Source organism: Tursiops truncatus, chromosome 16 (assembly GCF_011762595.2).
Source record: "Tursiops truncatus isolate mTurTru1 chromosome 16, mTurTru1.mat.Y, whole genome shotgun sequence".
Classification (NCBI taxonomy): Eukaryota; Metazoa; Chordata; class Mammalia; order Artiodactyla; family Delphinidae; genus Tursiops; species Tursiops truncatus.
Window position 1 is genome coordinate 5,214,601 of NC_047049.1, and position 19,171 is coordinate 5,233,771.

Sequence of the window (19,171 nt, forward strand, 5' to 3'; positions counted from 1 at the left end):
TGGAAACGTGCGCCACGTAAATATTTCATTACTTTCTAGCAACATCCTTGACACCCAGTGTGACTGGATTCATTATTTCCAACTACATTTACCATGAAATGATTTCCACATGGAAGCTTTCAAAAGGCATCTGGGGAGGGCTTCCCTGGTGGCGCAGTGGTTGAGAGTCCGCCTGCCGATGCAGGGGACACAGGTTTGTGCCCCGGTCCGGGAGGATCCCACATGCCGCGGAGCGGCTGGGCCCATGAGCCATGGCCGCTGAGCCTGCGCGTCCAGAGCCTGTGCTCCGCAACGGGAGAGGCCACAACAGTGAGAGGCCCGCGTACCGCCAGGAAAAAAAAAAAAAAAAAGGCATCTGGGGAGCCTACGGAAGAGGGACCGGCCTCTCGAACCCACAAGAAGGCAGATCAGAGCATGGAAGAGGGCCAGGCCACAAGTAGGCAGATGAGAAGAGCAGCAGGCCTGCAAGGCTGCTGGCCATTCAGTGCTGTCCTGGCAGCTCCTGCCAAGGGGTTTTCTCCTGTTCAGGAATAAGATTCTTAGGTTTTTAAGATAAAATAAATAACCAACATAAATTCAAGTACTGAGAATGCAAGGGGACAGTCCCCAAAGGAGACAGGAACCCTGGCCCTGGAGACCCCTGCTGCACTGAGCTTGCCACCTTTACCAAGTCCTGGCCCTTCCAAAAGTTTCTGTATGTTTCTTTTCTAATAGAAAAATTGCAAGTTGAACGTATTGGTTTTTGCAGACTAAATGTGGAAGACAATGTTGAGAAATGATTTTGTTTAAGGCATGAAAACAGAATCCAAAACATCTCTGGGAAAGGACGTCTTCATCTGAAGTCATATTAATATCCCACTACCTGAAAAAACACAGTTAGCAAAGCACATCTAATTTACTGTTTATGCTCATCGGGAATGAACTTCTGCTACAGAAACTGTCTCCATAAAAAAAACCCTAGTTAATACTGAAAAAAAATATATAATTTTGGCAATAGGTAGAATTTCAGTGAACACAAGACACCAGTTATAATTCAAGGATCAGACCACACAAAAGGCATACGGGGGATGAGCGCCAAACACATTCTCATTTATATCACCTCACCCCCAAGTACAGCTGATGAAGGGAAGAGTTACAAACAGGAAAGTGTGAAGGGGACAGCATCCTAGTGTCTTTAGAATGCAAAGAGAGTAGACTCAAACACCAGCCGGGCCACGCCACCAAGATGTGACCTTGGACACGTACCTTCACCTCAGTTTTTCTATCTGAACAATGGGCACAGTGTTACCTGGGTCACAGGGTTGGTGCAAGACTTAAATGGCAAGATGTGGAGAGAGCACTTAGTGTGATGCCAGGCAGGAAGACCAACAGCAGCCACCCATCAAAGAGGTGAACATTTTAGCCATTCATCATGAAGGTTAACGTGTTTGAATTTCTAATTGAAAGTGAAGTCGTGAGAAGGGCTACATCCTGCCCAGACACGCTCTCAGTCCCAGGGTTAATGGAGATTTCCACCTCATAAGAGTTACCAGCGGTTTTTTTTGTGGGTTTTTTTTTGGTTTGTTTTATTTTTAAACAGCTTTTGCGAATGCTAGAAGGTACCGCTTATCTTTGGTTTTTTGTTTGTTTGTTTATTTTTGGCTGCACTGGGTCTTCATTGCTGCACAAGGGCTTTCTCTAGTTGCAGCAAGCAGGGGCTACTCATCGTTGCGGTGCGCAGGCTTCTCATTGCGATGGCTGCTCTTGTTGTGGAGCACAGGCTCTAGGCACGCAGCTTCAGTAGTTGTGGCACGTGGGCTCAGCAGTTGTGGGTCTCGGGCTCTAGAGCACAGGCTCAGTAGTTGCGGCACACGGGCTTAGTTGCTCCGCTGCATGTGGGATCTTCCCGGACCAGGGACTGAACCCGCGTCCCCTGCATTGGCAGATGGATTCTTAACCACTGCGTTTTTTTTAATGGAGGTGAGCTAATACTCTGGATCCCATTCATGTAAAGTTAGTGGCACTTCGGATTAGAGGGAGGCTGAGGTTCGCCTCTGTGTTGTACTTTTGAGAAAAGATACAGCTGGGCAAATTAGCAGTGGACAAACACCTTTGAGGAGGGGTAGCTTGCTCAGCCCCACACCCTCTCTGTCCCCTCTCATTCCCAGGGAACCACCACAGTTTGGCTCGTAATAATTCTCTGCCTCATGGCTTCTCTCTCTCTAATTACATAGTAAGCTGATGGAGGAGAGGAACCACGTCCCCTACTTCTTTTTCTATCCCCCAAAGCATCCAGCATAACGCTGAGAACAGAGATGTTTAATACAAACCTCGATGAATAATTCAGCCGCACTTTTCCCTAAGAAATGGAACTTCGCAGTAACAAGTCATGGTTTCAGAAAAATGACTCCCTCAAATGAGAATCTGGGACTCAATGCCAGAGGCCAATTGGGGCAGCCCCATCTTGCACACACCTGACACGCCACCATCCAGAAAAGAGGCATTGTTGGCTGGTGTGAAATGAACAACAAAAGATGTGTCCCCCTCACGCTTAGTGAGCTGCATCACATCGGAATTTCCTAGTTGCCTGGCAACAGCCACTGGAGAGACCAGCGTGCTATGCCCCTCAGTCCCGAAGAGGGGATTACCCTGTGTCTGATGAGATTCAAAGAGCTTAAGGGTGACAGGAGGTGGGACACATCTCCCCGGGAAATTACTGTGACTTAATACCTTGAGAATGTCCTAGTTCACAGTTGTCTTCCCCAGGGATATGTGGGTTAAGAAGGATTCTGTGTGTGGGCCTCATGACCTAACCGCTATTCAACACACTGTTTTAATGGGGAAAATATATTCAAGTTCCAAATAACAACTTCCGAACGTGCTTTTGGAACATGACCCATTTCTAAGAAGGTGGCTTCCCACACAGCGAAGATGGCCAGACAAAGCAGAAGCTTAAGTGCCCCATTGGACAGGCTGCCCTGAGTTAAATGAAGCCCTGGAAGGAGTAGCCAGCTGTCAGGCTAGTTGACTATCAGGGCCATATCCAGAGGGTAACATCTGACCTACGGGGTCATCATTCCTATAACCCAGTCTCAAGCCAGCACCCGCCTTGCTGACAGCATGTTCCCTGGGCACTAAACTTGCAAACTCCCTGCACATAATCTACCCCTCCCCATGCGTTCACGGAACACAGTGCCCCAGGGAAGGGTTTCCGTCTGCTCATGGAGGTTACTAGAGCAGGCAGTGAAAGCCTGATCAGGACCCGCGCTCTCCACTACCACGCAGGGCCTTCCAGATGACAGGTTCCTTCTGTCCTGTGATCAGCCTGTTAAAGTCCACACGATGACTGTCCCTTGAGCCCATCCGAGACTACTGCCAAGCTTTACGGACAACCCCCGGGAACACGATTCACGACAGCAACCGACATTAATAATCAAAATCCGTATCAGTGGCTGAGAGGAAAACATATTGGATTTTCAAGCTGACTTTCAAGAGAACGTGAAGCTACTCTGCACGGCTGTGAGACCATCACATTTGGTGAACTCGATTTTTCAATGTAAGATCTGTGCAGAGGACCCTCTGCCTCGACCAGACAGTGTGGTCTGAATCAGGAGCGCCCTGGCCGCACGGCCATGCCTTGTGGAGGCTGCAAGTCCGTGGGAACAATGTCGAGCACCCGGGCCGCAGCGTGGGGACACTGGGCACCATCTGATGCTGCGTTAAGGTCGCACTTTGGTGTGAGTGCATCAGCAAGGGGTGCCTTATCTCGCTGTCAGGGGGACTAGAAATGTCGTCAACACCAACTTGTAAAACTAAAGGTAACTGGTAATTATCTCAATGAGTAGCTGAGAGAGGGGAAGACCCAAGGAGGGTAGGGGCCTCACCCCCTAGAGCTCCCGTAGCCCTCAGACAGCCCTCTGAGGCAGGCATTATAGCCAGGGTATAGATGAGGAAAATGAGCTCAGAGACTCTAGTTCGAGGTCATTCCCAGAGTTATTAGCACAGGGCCAAGGCTCAAGTTCAGGGCTTTGGTCTGACTCCAAATTGTGTGGATTTCTCCCTTCCCTTGGCCAGAAAGCTTTTTTTTTTTTTAAAGTAAATCCATTGCTTTCTCTCTCTTTGAGGTTCATCCTTAGCATAAAATCAGAACGTGAGTTTCAAAGCAGAACAATGTCACCCTCTCCCTCTCTCCTTGTCCAACAGCATCCACACGGGCCATTACGGAGGGAAGGTGTGAATGACTCGCCGGCAGGCTTCAGGGACCTAAGGAAGCCTCCTCCATTCAGCAGGGAGCACGAGAAAGATGGGGTTGAAGGAGAAAAACTCCAGGGGCGAACCCGTTTCTGGCCCCAAACCCACCATTCTGGGTCAGTTTGGTGGAGCACACGAGAGTTGAGATCTGGAAGGAATCTTTGCTGATGGTGCAGCTCCCAAGACTCTGCATGCTCTTCCCCGTCGCCGAGTGGCCCTTCTCTTCCAACTCGGCTTTGGTGGACGGCAGGCTCAAGTACGTGCCGGCGTCTTCCAGCTTCTTCGCTTCGGCCTGTGGGTTTAATGATGCAACAGGTCAAATACAACTGACAATCCCGTGCAATATTTTCTACCCCTTAGGATCCTTAATCCTTTTAACCATCATGATATTTGCTCTTTATCATTTGCTAAACCACTTATTTTTTTAACTTTTTATTTTATATTGGAGTATCGTTGATTAACAGTGTTGTGTTAGTTTCAGGTGTACAGCAGAGTGATTCAGTTATACATATACATGTGTCTATTCTTTTTCAAATTCTTTTCCCAACTAGGCTGTTCCATAGTATTGAGCAGAGCTCCCTGTGCTAACCTGCTTATTTTAATGATTTCCCTTATTCCTGTAGATGAATTCATTCACACAGAGGATTTTTTTAAACAGCACTTAATGTGTTATTGTGTATCAGCTTCTCTCCTCAGGGACAGCTGGTCATCTGAAATGTTCATTTACATAATTAAATGTTGCTAGATAGCAGTGTTCTCACAAAGATGGGAAATGTCAGCTCAGGCCAGGAAGCCCAGAAAGACTTGAAACAGTCAATATTAGCAACACTGCACCAACAGAAGAGCGTACCTTATAGACAATAAGATCATGTTCCCCGTCTCTTAGGGTGGTCCCATCGTAACGCATCAGCTTTACAAAAGCGAGTGCGAATATCTTCTCGGATTTATCCTTAGCTGCAACGGAAATTAATAATCATTTTCTACTGCCATCACGACAAAAAAGAACATCATAAAATGCTACAAGGGCTGCCTTTCTGAAAAAAATTACAAAACTGTTCTGACAGATGTTAAAGTAAACATAAACGGAGATATAGACAACGTTCACTTATCATAAAAGGATCAGCTGTGCTCAAACTAATCTGTAAATTCAAAGCAATTACAATCAAAATCTCATGGGAGAGCTTCCTTGTGAAACTTGAAAACTGATTCTACAGTAAAGGACCAACAGTAGGAGGATGGTTTTGAAAAGGAACGTGGAGGAAAGCCTGCAGTACTAAAACCCAACAGGAACTGGAAAGTGGTAACAATGAAGATGGTGGGTTTTTAACACAGGGATTCACAGACCAGTGGGAACAAACAGGGCATGAAAACACAGGCCATTGCAAGTGACCACGGGAAGGGGCAGACCCTTCAGAGTGTCAGCAGGGACAAACAAAACAGATGGACGCTCACCTCACACCCTCCACAAATACAAGTCCCAAGTGGACTAAACACCCTACTGTGAAATGTTGTTCTCTTTGGCAAGAAAGTCCTTCCCCCAGAATTAGCATGTGAGACTCATTCTCTCACTTCATTCAAGTTTCTGCCAAAGTATCACCTGCTCTGAAGTGACCAGCCTGCCTAGAAGAGCAAACGCCTACCCTGGTCAGTTCTTCATAGTCGCTATGGGCTGAACTGTTATGTTTTGTTTTGTTCAACAAAATTCTTATGCTGAAGCCTAACCGCCCCCACCATGTGGCTGTATTGGAGAAAAGGCCTAGAAGGAGGTTCTTAAGGTTAAAAGGTCATAAGGGTGAGGCTCTGACGCTATACAACGGGTGCCCTTATAAGAAGGGGAACAGACACCAGAGTGGTCCCTCTCCGTGTGAGCTCACAGAGAGAAGGCGGCCGTCTGCAACCTGGGAGAGGGTCCTCACCAGAACCTGACCATGCTGGTACCCTGATCTCGGACTTGCAGCCTCCAGAACTGTGAGAAAGTAAATCTCTGTTGCTTAAGGCACGCAGTCTATGGTATTTTGTAATGGCTGCCCAAGCAGATTAAGACAACAGGTTACCAAGAGATTACTACCAGATTACCAAGAGATTACCAAGCCTGTAGGGTGTCTGTGCATGAGAAAGGGCCAGGGGAGGGGGGAGAGGACGTTTATTGTTAGTTTCATCCACTGGGCTTTCCCATGCAAAAGACATTGTGTATTTTTTCACTGCTATTTCCCCAGTGCATGAAATAGTGCCTCTGCTATATAAGTTAGGTACTCAAATATTTGTTCTAGATGGGGAGACGCCAACAAACAAGTCCTTTCAGGGACTTCCGTGGCGGTCCAGTGGGTAAGACTCCGTGCTCCTAATGGGGGGCCCAGGTTCAATCCCTGGTCAGAGAACTAGATCCCGCATGCATGCCGCAACTAAGAGTTTGCATGCCACATCTAAGGAGCTGGTGAGCCACAACTAAGACCTGGTGCAGCCAAAATAAATAAATAATTTTTTATTTTTTTAAAGTCCTTTCAGATAACAAATAAAACAAAAATTGGTGGCTTGTTAAAGTGCGCTGATGGGAACAGGGACCACCCAGCTGGATGGTTGGAAAAGGTCTCTCTGAGAAGACCTTCCTGATGACGTATGAGCCAAGATGTAAACCCTCCAGGAAAAGAGATGGCCAAATACGGAAGCCCTAAAGTGGGACCAGCCTGCCTTGCTTGGGGACTAGAAGCCCGTGTGGCTGGTGAGTGGTAGGCAGTGAGAGCTCCAAGGTGGGCAGGTGCCAGATCAGGTAGAGATAGATGAGGAGTCTGGACTGAAGAAATGGATTTGTGATGAATTTTTCAAGATGTAAGCTGAACACAGCACGGAAACACTGAGTTTCAGGGCTAGAAAAGACCTTTAAAATTATAGATCCCATGGGCTCCCCTGGTGGCGCAGTGGTTGAGAGTCCGCCTGCCAATGCAGGGGACACGGGTTCGTGCCCCGGTCTGGGAAGATTCCCACATGCCGTGGAGCAGCTGGGCCCGTGAGCCACGGCTGCCGGGACGCAAAAAAAAAAAAAAAAAAAATTATAGATCCCAGATTCTCTTTTTGGAGATGAAAGGACAGAGGTTGAAGAGCATACATCTGCCCACCTTGAGTCAGGGGCTCAAAATATTTGCTATAGGACATCACTGCCTGAGATACCACGTCTCATTAGTCTTTGCGTTCCTGGTGTCCATCGGGTCTGGCACACATTAGGTGCTCAATAAATGCTAGCTAATTAGCTGGATGAACGACTGACCAACCAAAGCTAAAGGGAGGGATAAAAGCAAAAAATATGTACTTCTAGAAATTGAAAGAACTTTGTGAAAGGGTTCTTAAAAACGTAAAACTCAGTGTTCAGGTGAGAAGGAAGAGATCCTTTTAAGTTTGGGCTGACATGAAAAAAATTAAAAACACATCTCTCTGAAAGCAGCTGCAGTTCAGGACACGTGAGCATATCTGCCAGCAGAAGGCTTCCCCTGGCCCTACTCTTCAGTAGCACACAATTGAAAAGTGCACCTTTTATTAATATTCTGCATCTTCACACAGGGGATGGACTGCATTTGTGACATCCTCATTAGCAGCCATTATGAGGCAGACAAGAAATTTACAAAACGTCAGAGGCCACAGAAGAAGACCACATGCCCAGAGGGCGGGCAGCGCTGGCGGACCCAACCAGCCCCCTGCAAACAAGGGAAACTCGGCTCCTGGCAGGCCGGCCCCAGAAGCCACTCATCTGCCCGCATCCACACAGAACACCAGCTGATGCGTTCGGAACGGCTAACAAGCGGCAGCAGAGTGTTAGACGGTCACACCAGCGCCAAACGTCCCAGCCCCAAGGACAGCTCCCGGTAGGAGAAATCCCCTCACTTTCTTCCACTTGGGGTAAAGAGCACGCATTTTGCCTGGGGCGGCGGGGAGGGCATGCAGCGTGGCCTTCCTCCCATTTCTGACCCAGAGCATCTGCAGACGAGGCCGCGGCACGGGCCCCACTGGCCCCCACCCCGCCGGCAGCGGACAGCTCGGGACGTCGTCAGCATCCCACTTGCAATGCTCGACACGTTCCCCAAACCCCACCAGCTGTGGCCGGGGAGACTTCATTAATTATGCAAATGTGTCGTGGGAGGCCGGGTGATAGCATCTTGTCTATAATGAGTACTTAAAACTGACAAGAAAAACAAGGATTTTGAAAATTAAAATGCTACCAAAGAGATCCCTCTGCCCTGGTGTAATCTATTAATTAGAGAGAATGAGCTTGTTCTAAAGAGGGAGCGTGCTTCTGAGACAAGTCCCCTGTGCATTCTAGAACTCTGTCCTTGCCCTGCAACAGGGCTCCCCACCCTCTCCTCCCCTGCAGCCCATTCCCACCCCCGGCAACTTCCGGTGTGCAGGGCGCTGGGCCCACCACACCTTCTGGGACTTGGCTGAGGACCTACCTGTCCCCAATTCCCCCAATCACCCACCTGACCCTGCTCACCCCGCACCTCTGCCTAACGCATGCGACGCTCCCAGGCCGCTGCTCCGCACGTGGCTCCTGCGAGCCGATCTCACGCCTCAACCCAACCTAAGTCTGGCAAGAGGAGAACTCTCTGCGTGAGCTGTGTATACAGCAGGTGCTCAACACAGACCAAATGACGGCAGTGGCCTCGGTGCTCCCCAAAGGCAGGGGAGACACAAGGACTGGGGTGGGAACCAGAGGTCTTCCACTGACCATCAGGTGACTCTGGGCCACGGAGGTGGGGTCTCTGAGGCTCAGTTTCCTCATCTGTAATGTAGGAAGCGCCAATGATCTACCACATGGCATCGTGGTGAGGACTCATCTAAATAACGTGGTAAAAATACTTGCGCCAGGAGAGAGTAAAAGCACGATGAACACGTACAAAGAGGTGTCCGCATCCGTCCGAACATCTTATCCATCCACGTTTCAGCCGTCCAGGAGTGCCCACAGTTAGCAGACCCCAGCCCGCTGCCTGGTGGCCTGGATTTGGCCCGAAATGGGGCGGGCCCGGCTTTCCAAGCTGCCCAGACTTCACACCCTGCGCCTCCTACACTGCTTGGGCCCCGACCCCTTCTCAGCTGGCCCCTTAAGCACTGGGACAAGAGGAGGGCTGGAATGATGCTCTATAGCGCTCCCACCCACCCCCGGCATCCTCCACACGCCCACTCACCACGAGGGACCCCGTGCTGTTCTAGACCCCTTGGTTCAGCCACCTACCGGTCTCACCCCACGCAAGCACATCTTCGGGCTGCCAGTCACACTTTCCACACACCAGCCCTGTAGTCCTCGCGCCTCTTCAACCTCACAGAGCTTCTCACTGGTCCCACACAGGGGTCTACGTACCCCCAACTTCACGCCTCTGCTCACGTGTTCACCCTCCCGGCTGCTCTCCTGCACCCTTGCCTCTGCGGGCTCCACGCTCTGGGGAGGGCACAGGTCAGGCAGGCCCCCAGAAACAGTAAGGAGGGTGGACACACCATCACAGCAGCGGTGGTCCCGTGCAGCCCTATCCTACGGCCGGCATCCTGCTGAGGGATCGGCAGCCCCCATGCATTCCCCTCCTCAGGCTGAAACATCTGTGAAGATACACAGAGCCAGGGCTGAGGTCCCCCAACCGCAGGGCTCTGGCCCCCACAGGCTGGTGGGTGACAAGTGCGCCCACCCAGACCACCGTTCCCTCGATGCCGCTGCACACGTGACCCAGCGTCACTTATTTTCTCAAACCTTAGCCCGCCGCCAGATGCATGGAGACCACGAGGGGCAGGGGCGCATCTTCCTCTTGCGGTATCTTACTTAGTGTCTAGAACAGGGTGATGTCCTTCGCAGACAACGAATTCAACACAGGCAATGAGACAAACTTCTAACATCGATAATGAATCCTCCCGGAAGCTGACTGATTCAAACTTCTTTCCTCCCAAAGTCTCGGCCTCATGGCCAAGGCTACACCAACGTGGACGAGAAAAGGCAAAGCCAGAGCTCCAGGCACCAGCACCTGCCAGCAAAGCCAGAGGTTTTCAACACCGACGCAAGAGCATCAAGAGTGATTTTTGAAATCTAGGTATTATATCTCAGTGACTTTTCTGATGGACGGGGCAGTATTACAAGCCAGAGGGGAAAGAGGAAACCCAAGGGGCAAGCAGGAAGGAGCGGCACCTCATCAGACAAATTTGAGAAGAAACTGAAGAGCTCCTGGGATCAACTCAATCAGAGTGGACAGCACTCCACGGGAGCAGGTCCGCGTGGGCGCGGAGCTGAAGTGTCAAGACCTCACTGTGTTACAGTAGCCACGTTCTAGAACCATCCAGAGTAAGTGCATGATAGACACGGGATAACGAAGCATGTGGTTACTCACAGTCCTGGGACGATCTATGTCGGAAGGTAAACCGGAGGTGACTGCGGTTCACGTCCTCAATGGGGATGGCCACCTGCGGAATAGAGAGAGAAGCTGAGCACCTTTAGGAAATCTTCTCGCTCCATCAGCGTTGTTCCCCTGGAGACATCCTGGACCACTCTACGCTCTTCTGCGCTGCAGGGAGAAGACACCATACGCCTCATCCCCGGTATGACTGTCCCAGAAGCAAATGCCCTTTGAAAATTTACACCAGATAATACTGTCCGGGATGCCAGGCACACTGGACAAGGCAGCCGAATTTGTTTTTAAATGTGACCCTCAGTGTGAAGAGTCTATGTTTAAAAGTTACCATTTTCGATTTTGGCCCCGATTCGGAGGTGTCTGTATTCCCTCTACGGTTGTAGGGACCCGCCCTCGGCTGCAGCGAGAAGGCGGTCCCTTTGTGACTTACAGTAAAAGGAAAAAGACTTAATACCTGCTGCCTTTAAGCCGACTGTCCCTAATAGCTAACATCTGTATTCCAAAGCCAGCCGCTGGCCTGGTGTCCCAGTACCCAAGCCCGTGCGTGGTGTGTGGGCTGCGTGCGGGTATCCGCGGGCTGCGTTAGGAGCCGCAGAGCACTGAGGCCAAGGGAACAGGACGCATCTCTCCAGCGATGCCCTCCGTGTATTATCATCTCTATTTTCTTCCATTTGGTGTAAAGACAGCATGCCACACATAAAACAGACCCGAAAGAGAAAGACAATTGCTATCTTTAAAGGACTCTGTATTTGTCTCCAGGAAAGTCCTGGTTTTAGGTCCCAAAGGAGATGAGAGTAGATGTAAATGCCAAGAAACACCAGCATGGTTCCTTAGCAACCCTAAAGGACTTTGTTGAACGTGCCTTGGGGGCTGGCGGAGGGTGTCCACGGTGGGCAGCCCTGGGCTGGGCAGGAGGTGGGAACTTCCTCAGGGTACAAATGAGCATTTCATAATCAACCCCATGGGAAAAGGACCATGCAAATGATACCTTAACCGTCTCAAACCAGCGCGGCTGTTTCACTTGGTAATAAATCACGGACTTGTATTCTGAAATAGCTTCATCACCAGCGCCCGGGAAAATCACATGCTTTAAAAGAAGAGGCATAAAGAGATCGCATCAGCCCTCACAGAGTCTGAGGCTGCATCCATGTCCCCCAACCCCCCACCCGGTTTGATGATCCAGAAGGAGCGAGGGCCCTCGGGGAACACCTAAAACCCCATGGCCCATGGAACACCTCCCAGCAATGGAAGAACAGATCTGGCTGGAGCCAGCAGCCAGCAGAAAACCTTGCTCACAGACATCTAAGATCTTCATGGTTATGCGGTATATGGGGACGCTACTGTCCTCCATCCTTCGTACCCTTACCCCTAATAACTTTCACCCTGGACCCGCAGCAAGTTGCCTGACTCGGCGGCTGGAGTAAAGGGCTACAGACCAAAAAGGAGGTGGCAGCACTCTGTCCCTTCTTTAGCCACAGACACTGACCACTCGCCTCTACGGAGAGCGAGACCGGTAAAGCCCAGGGGAAAAGGGCAGGGACACTGGACACAGGCCACCCAGAGAGAAAGGATGTCACCCACCTCCTGGCGCAGCTGGGCCTCAGGAGCACCCACAGGGCACTGCTCTCAGCCACGTGGGCCCAGGGGAGCCCAGGCTGCAGCCACGGGCCAGAGAAGCAGCTGGCGGAGGGCCCCAGCTTGGGCTCAGCCTCCAGTCCTCAGAGAAGCCCGCAGCCTCTGAGCACTTCCCAGGGCACCTGCAGGCTGCTGTGACCACGCAGGAGGAGGTCTTGGTAACCACCACCGAGCAGAGCACAAGGCTCAGAGGCCCAGATTCACAACCCAGTTCCACCTCTCATGAGCTCTCTGACCTTGAGCAAGGTGACTGATTTCTCTGGGGCTCAGTTTCCATCTGTCTCAAAAGATGCTAATAACAGTATCTGAACTTCTAACGTGATCATTCGCCCTCTGAGCCGCGGGTTTACACCGGCAAGTGGGACCCCAGGATAGAGTTTGGAAAACAAGGTGGTCAGTTGGACTTCCCTGGTGGCGCAGTGGTTAAGAATCCGCCTGCCAATGCAGGGGACACGGGTTCAAGCCCTGGTCCAGGAAGATCCCACATGCCGCGGAGCAACTAAGCCCGTGCGCCACAACTACTGAGCCTGCGCTCTAGAGCCCAAGAGCCACAGCTACTGAAGCCCATGCGCCTAGAGCCCGTGCTCCGCAACAAGAGAAGCCACCGCAATGAGAAGCCCGTGCACCACAGCGAAGAGTAGCCCCCGCTCACCGCAACTAGAGAAAGCCCGCGCGCAGCAACGAACACCCAACGCAGCCAAAAATAAACAAATAAATAAAAAGAAGGTGGTCAGGACCCCAGGGTCGTCCTGAGACAGGCCGGCTGCTGGGACCCGGTAGAAACCAGCCCTCTTAGGCAAGGGAAGAAAAGGAAGAAAAAGCAAACGCTCTTCCCCAGAAATGAGATCGTGGCTTTTGGCATCCTGCAGCAGAGCCAAGGCGCACACTTGGGAAGTAAAACTTAAACACTACAGGTTCAACTTTGCAACAATCAATACCTCCAGTCGTTTTCCATCTTCATCGTAAACAGACACTGTAACCTCAACATTCTTTGCCGTCGTTTTGCTTCCTTTATCAAAATCTCCTTGAACTAATGTTACGTAGATATCGTTTCGGACATCACCTGGGGGGAAAAAATTACACCTTTAAAACCAATCCATAGGGCTTCCCTGGTGGCACAGTGGTTGAGAGTCTGCCTGCCGATGCAGGGGACACGGGTTCGTGCCCCGGTCCGGGAAGATCTCACGTGCCGCGGAGCGGCTGGGCCCGTGAGCCATGGCCGCCGAGCCTGTGCGTCCGGAGCCTGTGCTCCGCAGCGGGAGAGGCCATGACAGTGAGAGGCCCACGTACCGCAAAAATAGAAAAAAAAAAAAAAAAAAAACCAATCCATTATTCACAGTGTAACTGTGATTTCTGCCATTCCTAGCAGAGTATCATAAATACTGTATTAGATGATTATGAAATATTTTCTACAAAATAGCGTCCGCATTTAACAGCATGACAAAGGCAATTTTCATCACTATAAGACTTGCAAGAAAGAGGAAAACGTCAGGGCCCCTAATTATCTGCTTGGTGCTTCACGTGGGCAGAGGAGCTCTCACACTCCATGGGCAGCCCATGCCCAGGGCAGCTCGAATGCTGTCAGTGGGTTTGCGCAGACGCTAGCCCCCCCCCAACCCCCAGCATCCGTGGCCCACTGCAACCCACATCGCCACCCCTTGTTAGGGCATGGCTGCAGTCATCTGAGGCTCAGTAGCCAAGGAATATCCCAACACCCACTGGCACACCAAGGATAACCAGCAATACTGGCCTCCTTTTCGTTCCACTGAGGAGTTGAACAAAAACAGTATCTGAACCCCAAGCCAATGTCCTGAGTTGACACTTAGGATCAGGGACTAGGGATGGGTCAAGAGAGAAACTTTCTGCAAAGAATCCTCTCTCTTCCTGGCAGGCAGTTGTCAAGATCCTGAACGGGGACACAGGGAGCAAAGCCTCATACATTTTTTAAGTGAGATGGGCCTTAAACTGTGCCCCCAAAAATACCACCACACACACACGCAACAAGTGAGCTCGAGACGCTTCCCGCTCCTGAGAATACACAAAGCCCCTGGTAATGGTCCGACTGGGAGAACTCTGCAAGCTTCATCAGCAACATGATTTAGAGGAAGCATCGCTACGCTCTGACGGCTGCTCTGCTGTCTGTCTGGCTGCCTCAACAGTGTGGCCAGGAGCAGCAAATGACCTGCTCTGGGCAAAGAACAAGGATCCCCGAAGAGAAAAAATCCCCTTGCTTTCTTGTTTTTCTTTTGCTTTCTAGACTGCTCTATTCTGGCTTTTAATGTATCCAACTATTAGATTAAGCTTTCATTTAAAAGTCATTATTGTAATAACCCCAGCGGGTTGCTACCACTGCCACAGTAGCTGCTGGCAAAGAAGTAGGGCTGTGATCGCCGACCGCGACCACGGAGAAGTTAAGAAGGATGGCGTACAGGGCTGGGGGCAGGAGGCAAGGCTGCCGTCCAGGACCTGCCGCTAATTAGCTGTGTGACCTCAGACCAGTCACTTACTCTCCCAGGCCACTCACCACTAAACGGCCTGATGGATAAGGCAGGGTAGTCTATACAAGGGCTCCGCCTGAAAATTCTATCAAAGCACCAACGCCATAATCAAAAAGGGCCACGGCAGCTTCACACGGGCCTCGTCAGCCAGAGAGGCAGCATGCGCTGGGCAGGGAGGTGGCCGAACCTCAGGGTCCCCTCCTCCTATGGGCCTAGGGATGCTGACTCCAGCCCAAGAGTAAGACCCAATTTATAGGAGGTCGATAACCCCGATGGGCACTCACTCACAAAGGGGTCTCAGCAAATGCCTCCCGGGCTACAAGGTTCTCATTCTGGGGAGGAAGGAGGCTGGAAGCAGATACAGGTGGCCCATCCAAGCCTCCAGCCGCCTTCCCAGCTCCGGCGACAACTCTGCTTCCCCACCAGGATCCTTCAGAAGGACCTAGGGATTCCCAGCGGGTCACGAGAAGGTAGGAGAACCAGCAACAGTGACACGGATGGCTCTCCCACCGCGCAAAGGAGATGCACGTCTCCATAAACACGCGTATACAAGAAGGCACAGGTTCTGCGAGGCTGAAGGCGGGGGTCTGAGAGAGCCCCCCCAGAAGGGTAAGGTGCGGTGCTCACAGCCTCTCAGTGGTCACTCAGCGACCGAGGATGTGGGGGACTCACTCAAGCCGCGCTTGCTCGCTACGGGAAGCCCAACCCCAGACTTAGGAGATGGAACAAGCCAGCTGCACAGTCTTCCCATGCATCGATCACGAGATTACCTTAGAGGTTTAGACTTACTTTTTAAGTCTATCAATTGTAAGGGAGGCACAGGCAGTGTGAACCAGAAGTTTCCCAGGTTTCCCTTTGCACACGAGGGCCTCCTCAGGTCACCCAAGATAAATGCATGATGTCAATGACGTTATCCTCATCTACAAATTTGCACCTCGAATCCAAATGCAAACAGTATGTCCACTCGGAAGTCCAAGTTAATTAGCTGCATATAGAACAGCCTTGACTCATACAAGCAATAGGTGTTCCATCGTTTCTTAACTTGCTGAGTGTCATGCTTACCTCCTCTACAGGTGAGACTGGCAAACACTCAATCTAGCTGATGTTAGATGTCTTTCCTATCGTTTTAACAGACAGAGTAGACAATGACCCACAACAGCCCTGAAAGGCAGAGGGAGCAGAAAGAACATGTCCCTAAAATGCCCTAAAATCAACGAAGCAATAACGCTGAGGCACACTGAGTGCCCAGCTCTCCCTGTGAACCTACAGCGAAGCCCTGTACCCGGAGGCTGCAGGGGAGCACCGACCACGGGGTGCTCTGGCCCCGTTTCCACTGCTCGTTACCCATGTGTCTTCAGGCTGTGGCTTAATCTTGATGGGAATTAGTTCAACACCAATTTGTAGGCTTCCAAGATCCTTATATGGAATCAAGCTAGATTATTAATGGAAGCAGTATTTGCAAACCAAAAAGTATCCCACGGTTATCAAGGATAAAGATTCATGCTTCCCAAGATCTCGTTGAGAATCAAATCAGATGATTAATATGAATGTCACTTGGAAACTGAAGGCATATGTAAATATCAGAGGTTAACCTTAACATGGGCTCTCATTATCAGTTTAATAAGCGTAAAACCCATGGTTGGGTTGGGGCGATACTAGTGTGATACCTAAAACACACTGAGCGGGTACCGGGTGTAAACGTTCACAGGCTTCATGCGTGGAACCTGCGCATCCGCCCTGCGGCAGCCTTTGTGTTGGGCCGTCACTTTCTGCTCCCCCTTCCTTCTTTTGATCAGATGTCTATCCAGACATGTGTAGTGTGTCCCTGTCTCCCTCATACAGCCCTGGCAGCTGGGAGGAGCTGACCCCTTCCAGAGGTCCCTGTGGCCGATGTGCATATGTAACCACCATCGCTGTCCAGGGTCCCCAGGGGACCAGAGCAGTCCAGGCCAGATGACGCTCGGCCTGCTTGTTTGGAAACGCTGGGTGGAAAGCATGTCGTCTTCTTCAGGACACTGGGATTTGGGAAGAAGATGGGAGCCAGCAGGACCTGTCCCCAGAGGATAAAGTCAACACGCAAAGGAGACAGCTCAGCAGAGGGGGCTGCAGAGAACCGGAGCCAGTGGTCCAGGCTGACCTGGCAGCAGGCTCTGTCCCTTTTCCTCATTCACAGGACCGACAAGTATCCTCAGGGTGTGGCCATTTGAGCTGGCCTTGTGTTTTCTGTTACTTACACCCTAAAGCATCCTAACTCCAACCAGATCTATAGGCAGGAATTATTATTATTCTTGTTCTTCAGAGGAGGAAACCACAGCTAAGAGAGATCGGCTAACTTGCCCAGGGCCAGGGAGGGGCAGAAATGATATTCATACCAGAGGGTGGGATGCCTGCACTCTCGCTTCTGGGGCCAACGGATGGGGTTCAAGGCTGTGGACCACTGTGGTGAAGAGACATTTAACCCATAACCTACCAAAGAGGGTTATTTTCAAAGCTTGGAACATAAGAGGGTATATTTACCCAAATTGTGCTCCCTTCATTTTGAACACATTCTGGATAATTCAAATGCTCTTACAGGATCATAAGACGGGCCCAGGACCATCATCGTGAACGTACGTTATTATCGTAAAGGAGTCGCCTTAGTCCTACCCAACCATCATAATCAATCCGTTCCTCAGAGCCTAAAAGTGAATTCTGCACGGCTCTCCAAACGGTCCCCTGTCTGATCACCCCCTATCACATTATTAAGTATCACCCGACCAAACGCATTCAGTCCTTCAGCCAGGGTGAGCGAGACGTCAAACGTCCATTCTTCCGTTCCAGACACTGTGGGCAGAAGACAAATTGCAGGCGTCCTGATTAAGGGCAACAGCAGAGCACGGAACAGCGGTACGTTTGATTATGATCATGATGGCGTTTTGCCCAGCTGGCGGCAGAAACCCTCTCAAGGTCTCAGGGCTGGGTCTCTGGCCAATGCTGTTTCATTTGCTTATCCCTGTTACTGTATCACCAGGAGTTGCTCCACACCAGCCCTCCAGGGTTATTATAACCAAGAGAAACCTCCTCCCCTCGGCCTGACCCCGGGTGCTCGGCTGTCACGCTGGCCGCAGCTCCTGCCTGCAGGAATGGCCCAGCGCCACGCGGGGCTTTACACCCTCGACCCTCTGCTTCCCTGAGCTCCTACCTAAATGTTGCTCTTTGCGGCCAGCTACATAAACCCTCCCAATGCCGGCCGCATGCACCCCACGCTCAGAGGGGCTAAAGGATTCATCCATTCTTACCAGGCATGATTATCTCCGGAAACCCCGTTTTCCGAGCCACTGCTGTGGTCCTGTCCACCAAATGAGGAAATTCTTTTCTTATCTGATGGATATCTCCAGGAAGTAATTTCAGTGTTACCCACAAACCTAGAAAAGCAACGGATGCATGAGTCGCATTTTATCACGTACATCTTTATATCTTGTACATTTTTAGAAGTTTTCATGAAATCAATATCAATGAATGAGCAGCTTTTAATTCACAACGCAATGCCTTAAGAGGAAGTGTGGGTGGATGAGAAAGACAGGAGCGGGACCAGGGAAAAGGTGCCTGGCACAGATGCCTGCATCTGATTAGCTGGGATGCAAATCCCACACTGGAGGAGCCTAAGGACATAACAGCAGTTACGAGCTACCTCTGCCTGGGACTGATGACTCTTTTGAGTCGATATACATTGAAGACAAATCAGAAGGTAGCATTTTTCTGGAAGGGGATTGAGAAGGCTAGCATTTTCCATTCTCCCAAGAAGAATGACAGCGGGAGAGGATTCAGGAGGTAAATTCGCAGCTTCACAAACCCACGAAAGTATCCAGTTTCTCAGCGGCACCCGTGCTCCCGGGAAGGGGAGCCGCAGAACACAGGGCTGGGGACCACCAGCGGGCCAGCCACACGACTGGGGCAGCGGCAGTCAGGGCAGCCCCGTCCCTCTGTTTCACAATGTCACAGCAAAGTAGCAACTAATGCTCTGGCCACCACTCAGCTCCTTTCTCCAAGGGGGAAAATGAAGGCTTTCAAACCCTCTAAAAGAGATGCAAGGATGCCCGAGAGAGAGCACGGTGTACCTGGGAGGCGTGTGTGCCCTGCCCTCTGTCCCCCGCTCCACAAAAGCTGACGCATTTTGTATAAAATGCTCCAGGAGCAGCAATCAAACAATAAGAGAGTAGAAAGCCAACACTTAACAAAGTCAAAGGCAGGACACAAAGCAGTCGCTTGGCTCCGTCAGTGTTTGCAAGAACGTGCTCTCCTAGGGAGGGAGGGGTGTCACTATCAGTCGGCAGGTCGGGGTCTCCATCCCTGAGATTTTGGGGGCCTGGTCTGCTTGCTCTCCTCTCACTCAGCTCTGCGGAACCCCACCTGCCCATCAGAACATAACAGTACCTGTCCTCACTTACATGACTA

The 19,171-nt window shown here is 50.9% G+C and overlaps 1 protein-coding gene across 1 annotated transcript in view; it reads right to left on the bottom strand.

Moving 5' to 3' along the window:
• The window catches only part of DOCK1 (dedicator of cytokinesis 1), a 517,745-nt gene that overhangs the window by 419,944 nt on the left and 78,630 nt on the right, over positions 1-19,171 (bottom strand). The window contains exons 5-10 of the mRNA XM_033841901.2: positions 18,016-18,141; positions 13,178-13,302; positions 11,593-11,691; positions 10,584-10,656; positions 5,081-5,184; positions 4,339-4,522 (exon numbers count right to left, since the gene is read on the bottom strand). Coding sequence (XP_033697792.1) covers positions 4,339-4,522; positions 5,081-5,184; positions 10,584-10,656; positions 11,593-11,691; positions 13,178-13,302; positions 18,016-18,141 — 711 coding nt within the window. The remainder of the gene's footprint in view (positions 1-4,338; positions 4,523-5,080; positions 5,185-10,583; positions 10,657-11,592; positions 11,692-13,177; positions 13,303-18,015; positions 18,142-19,171) is intronic.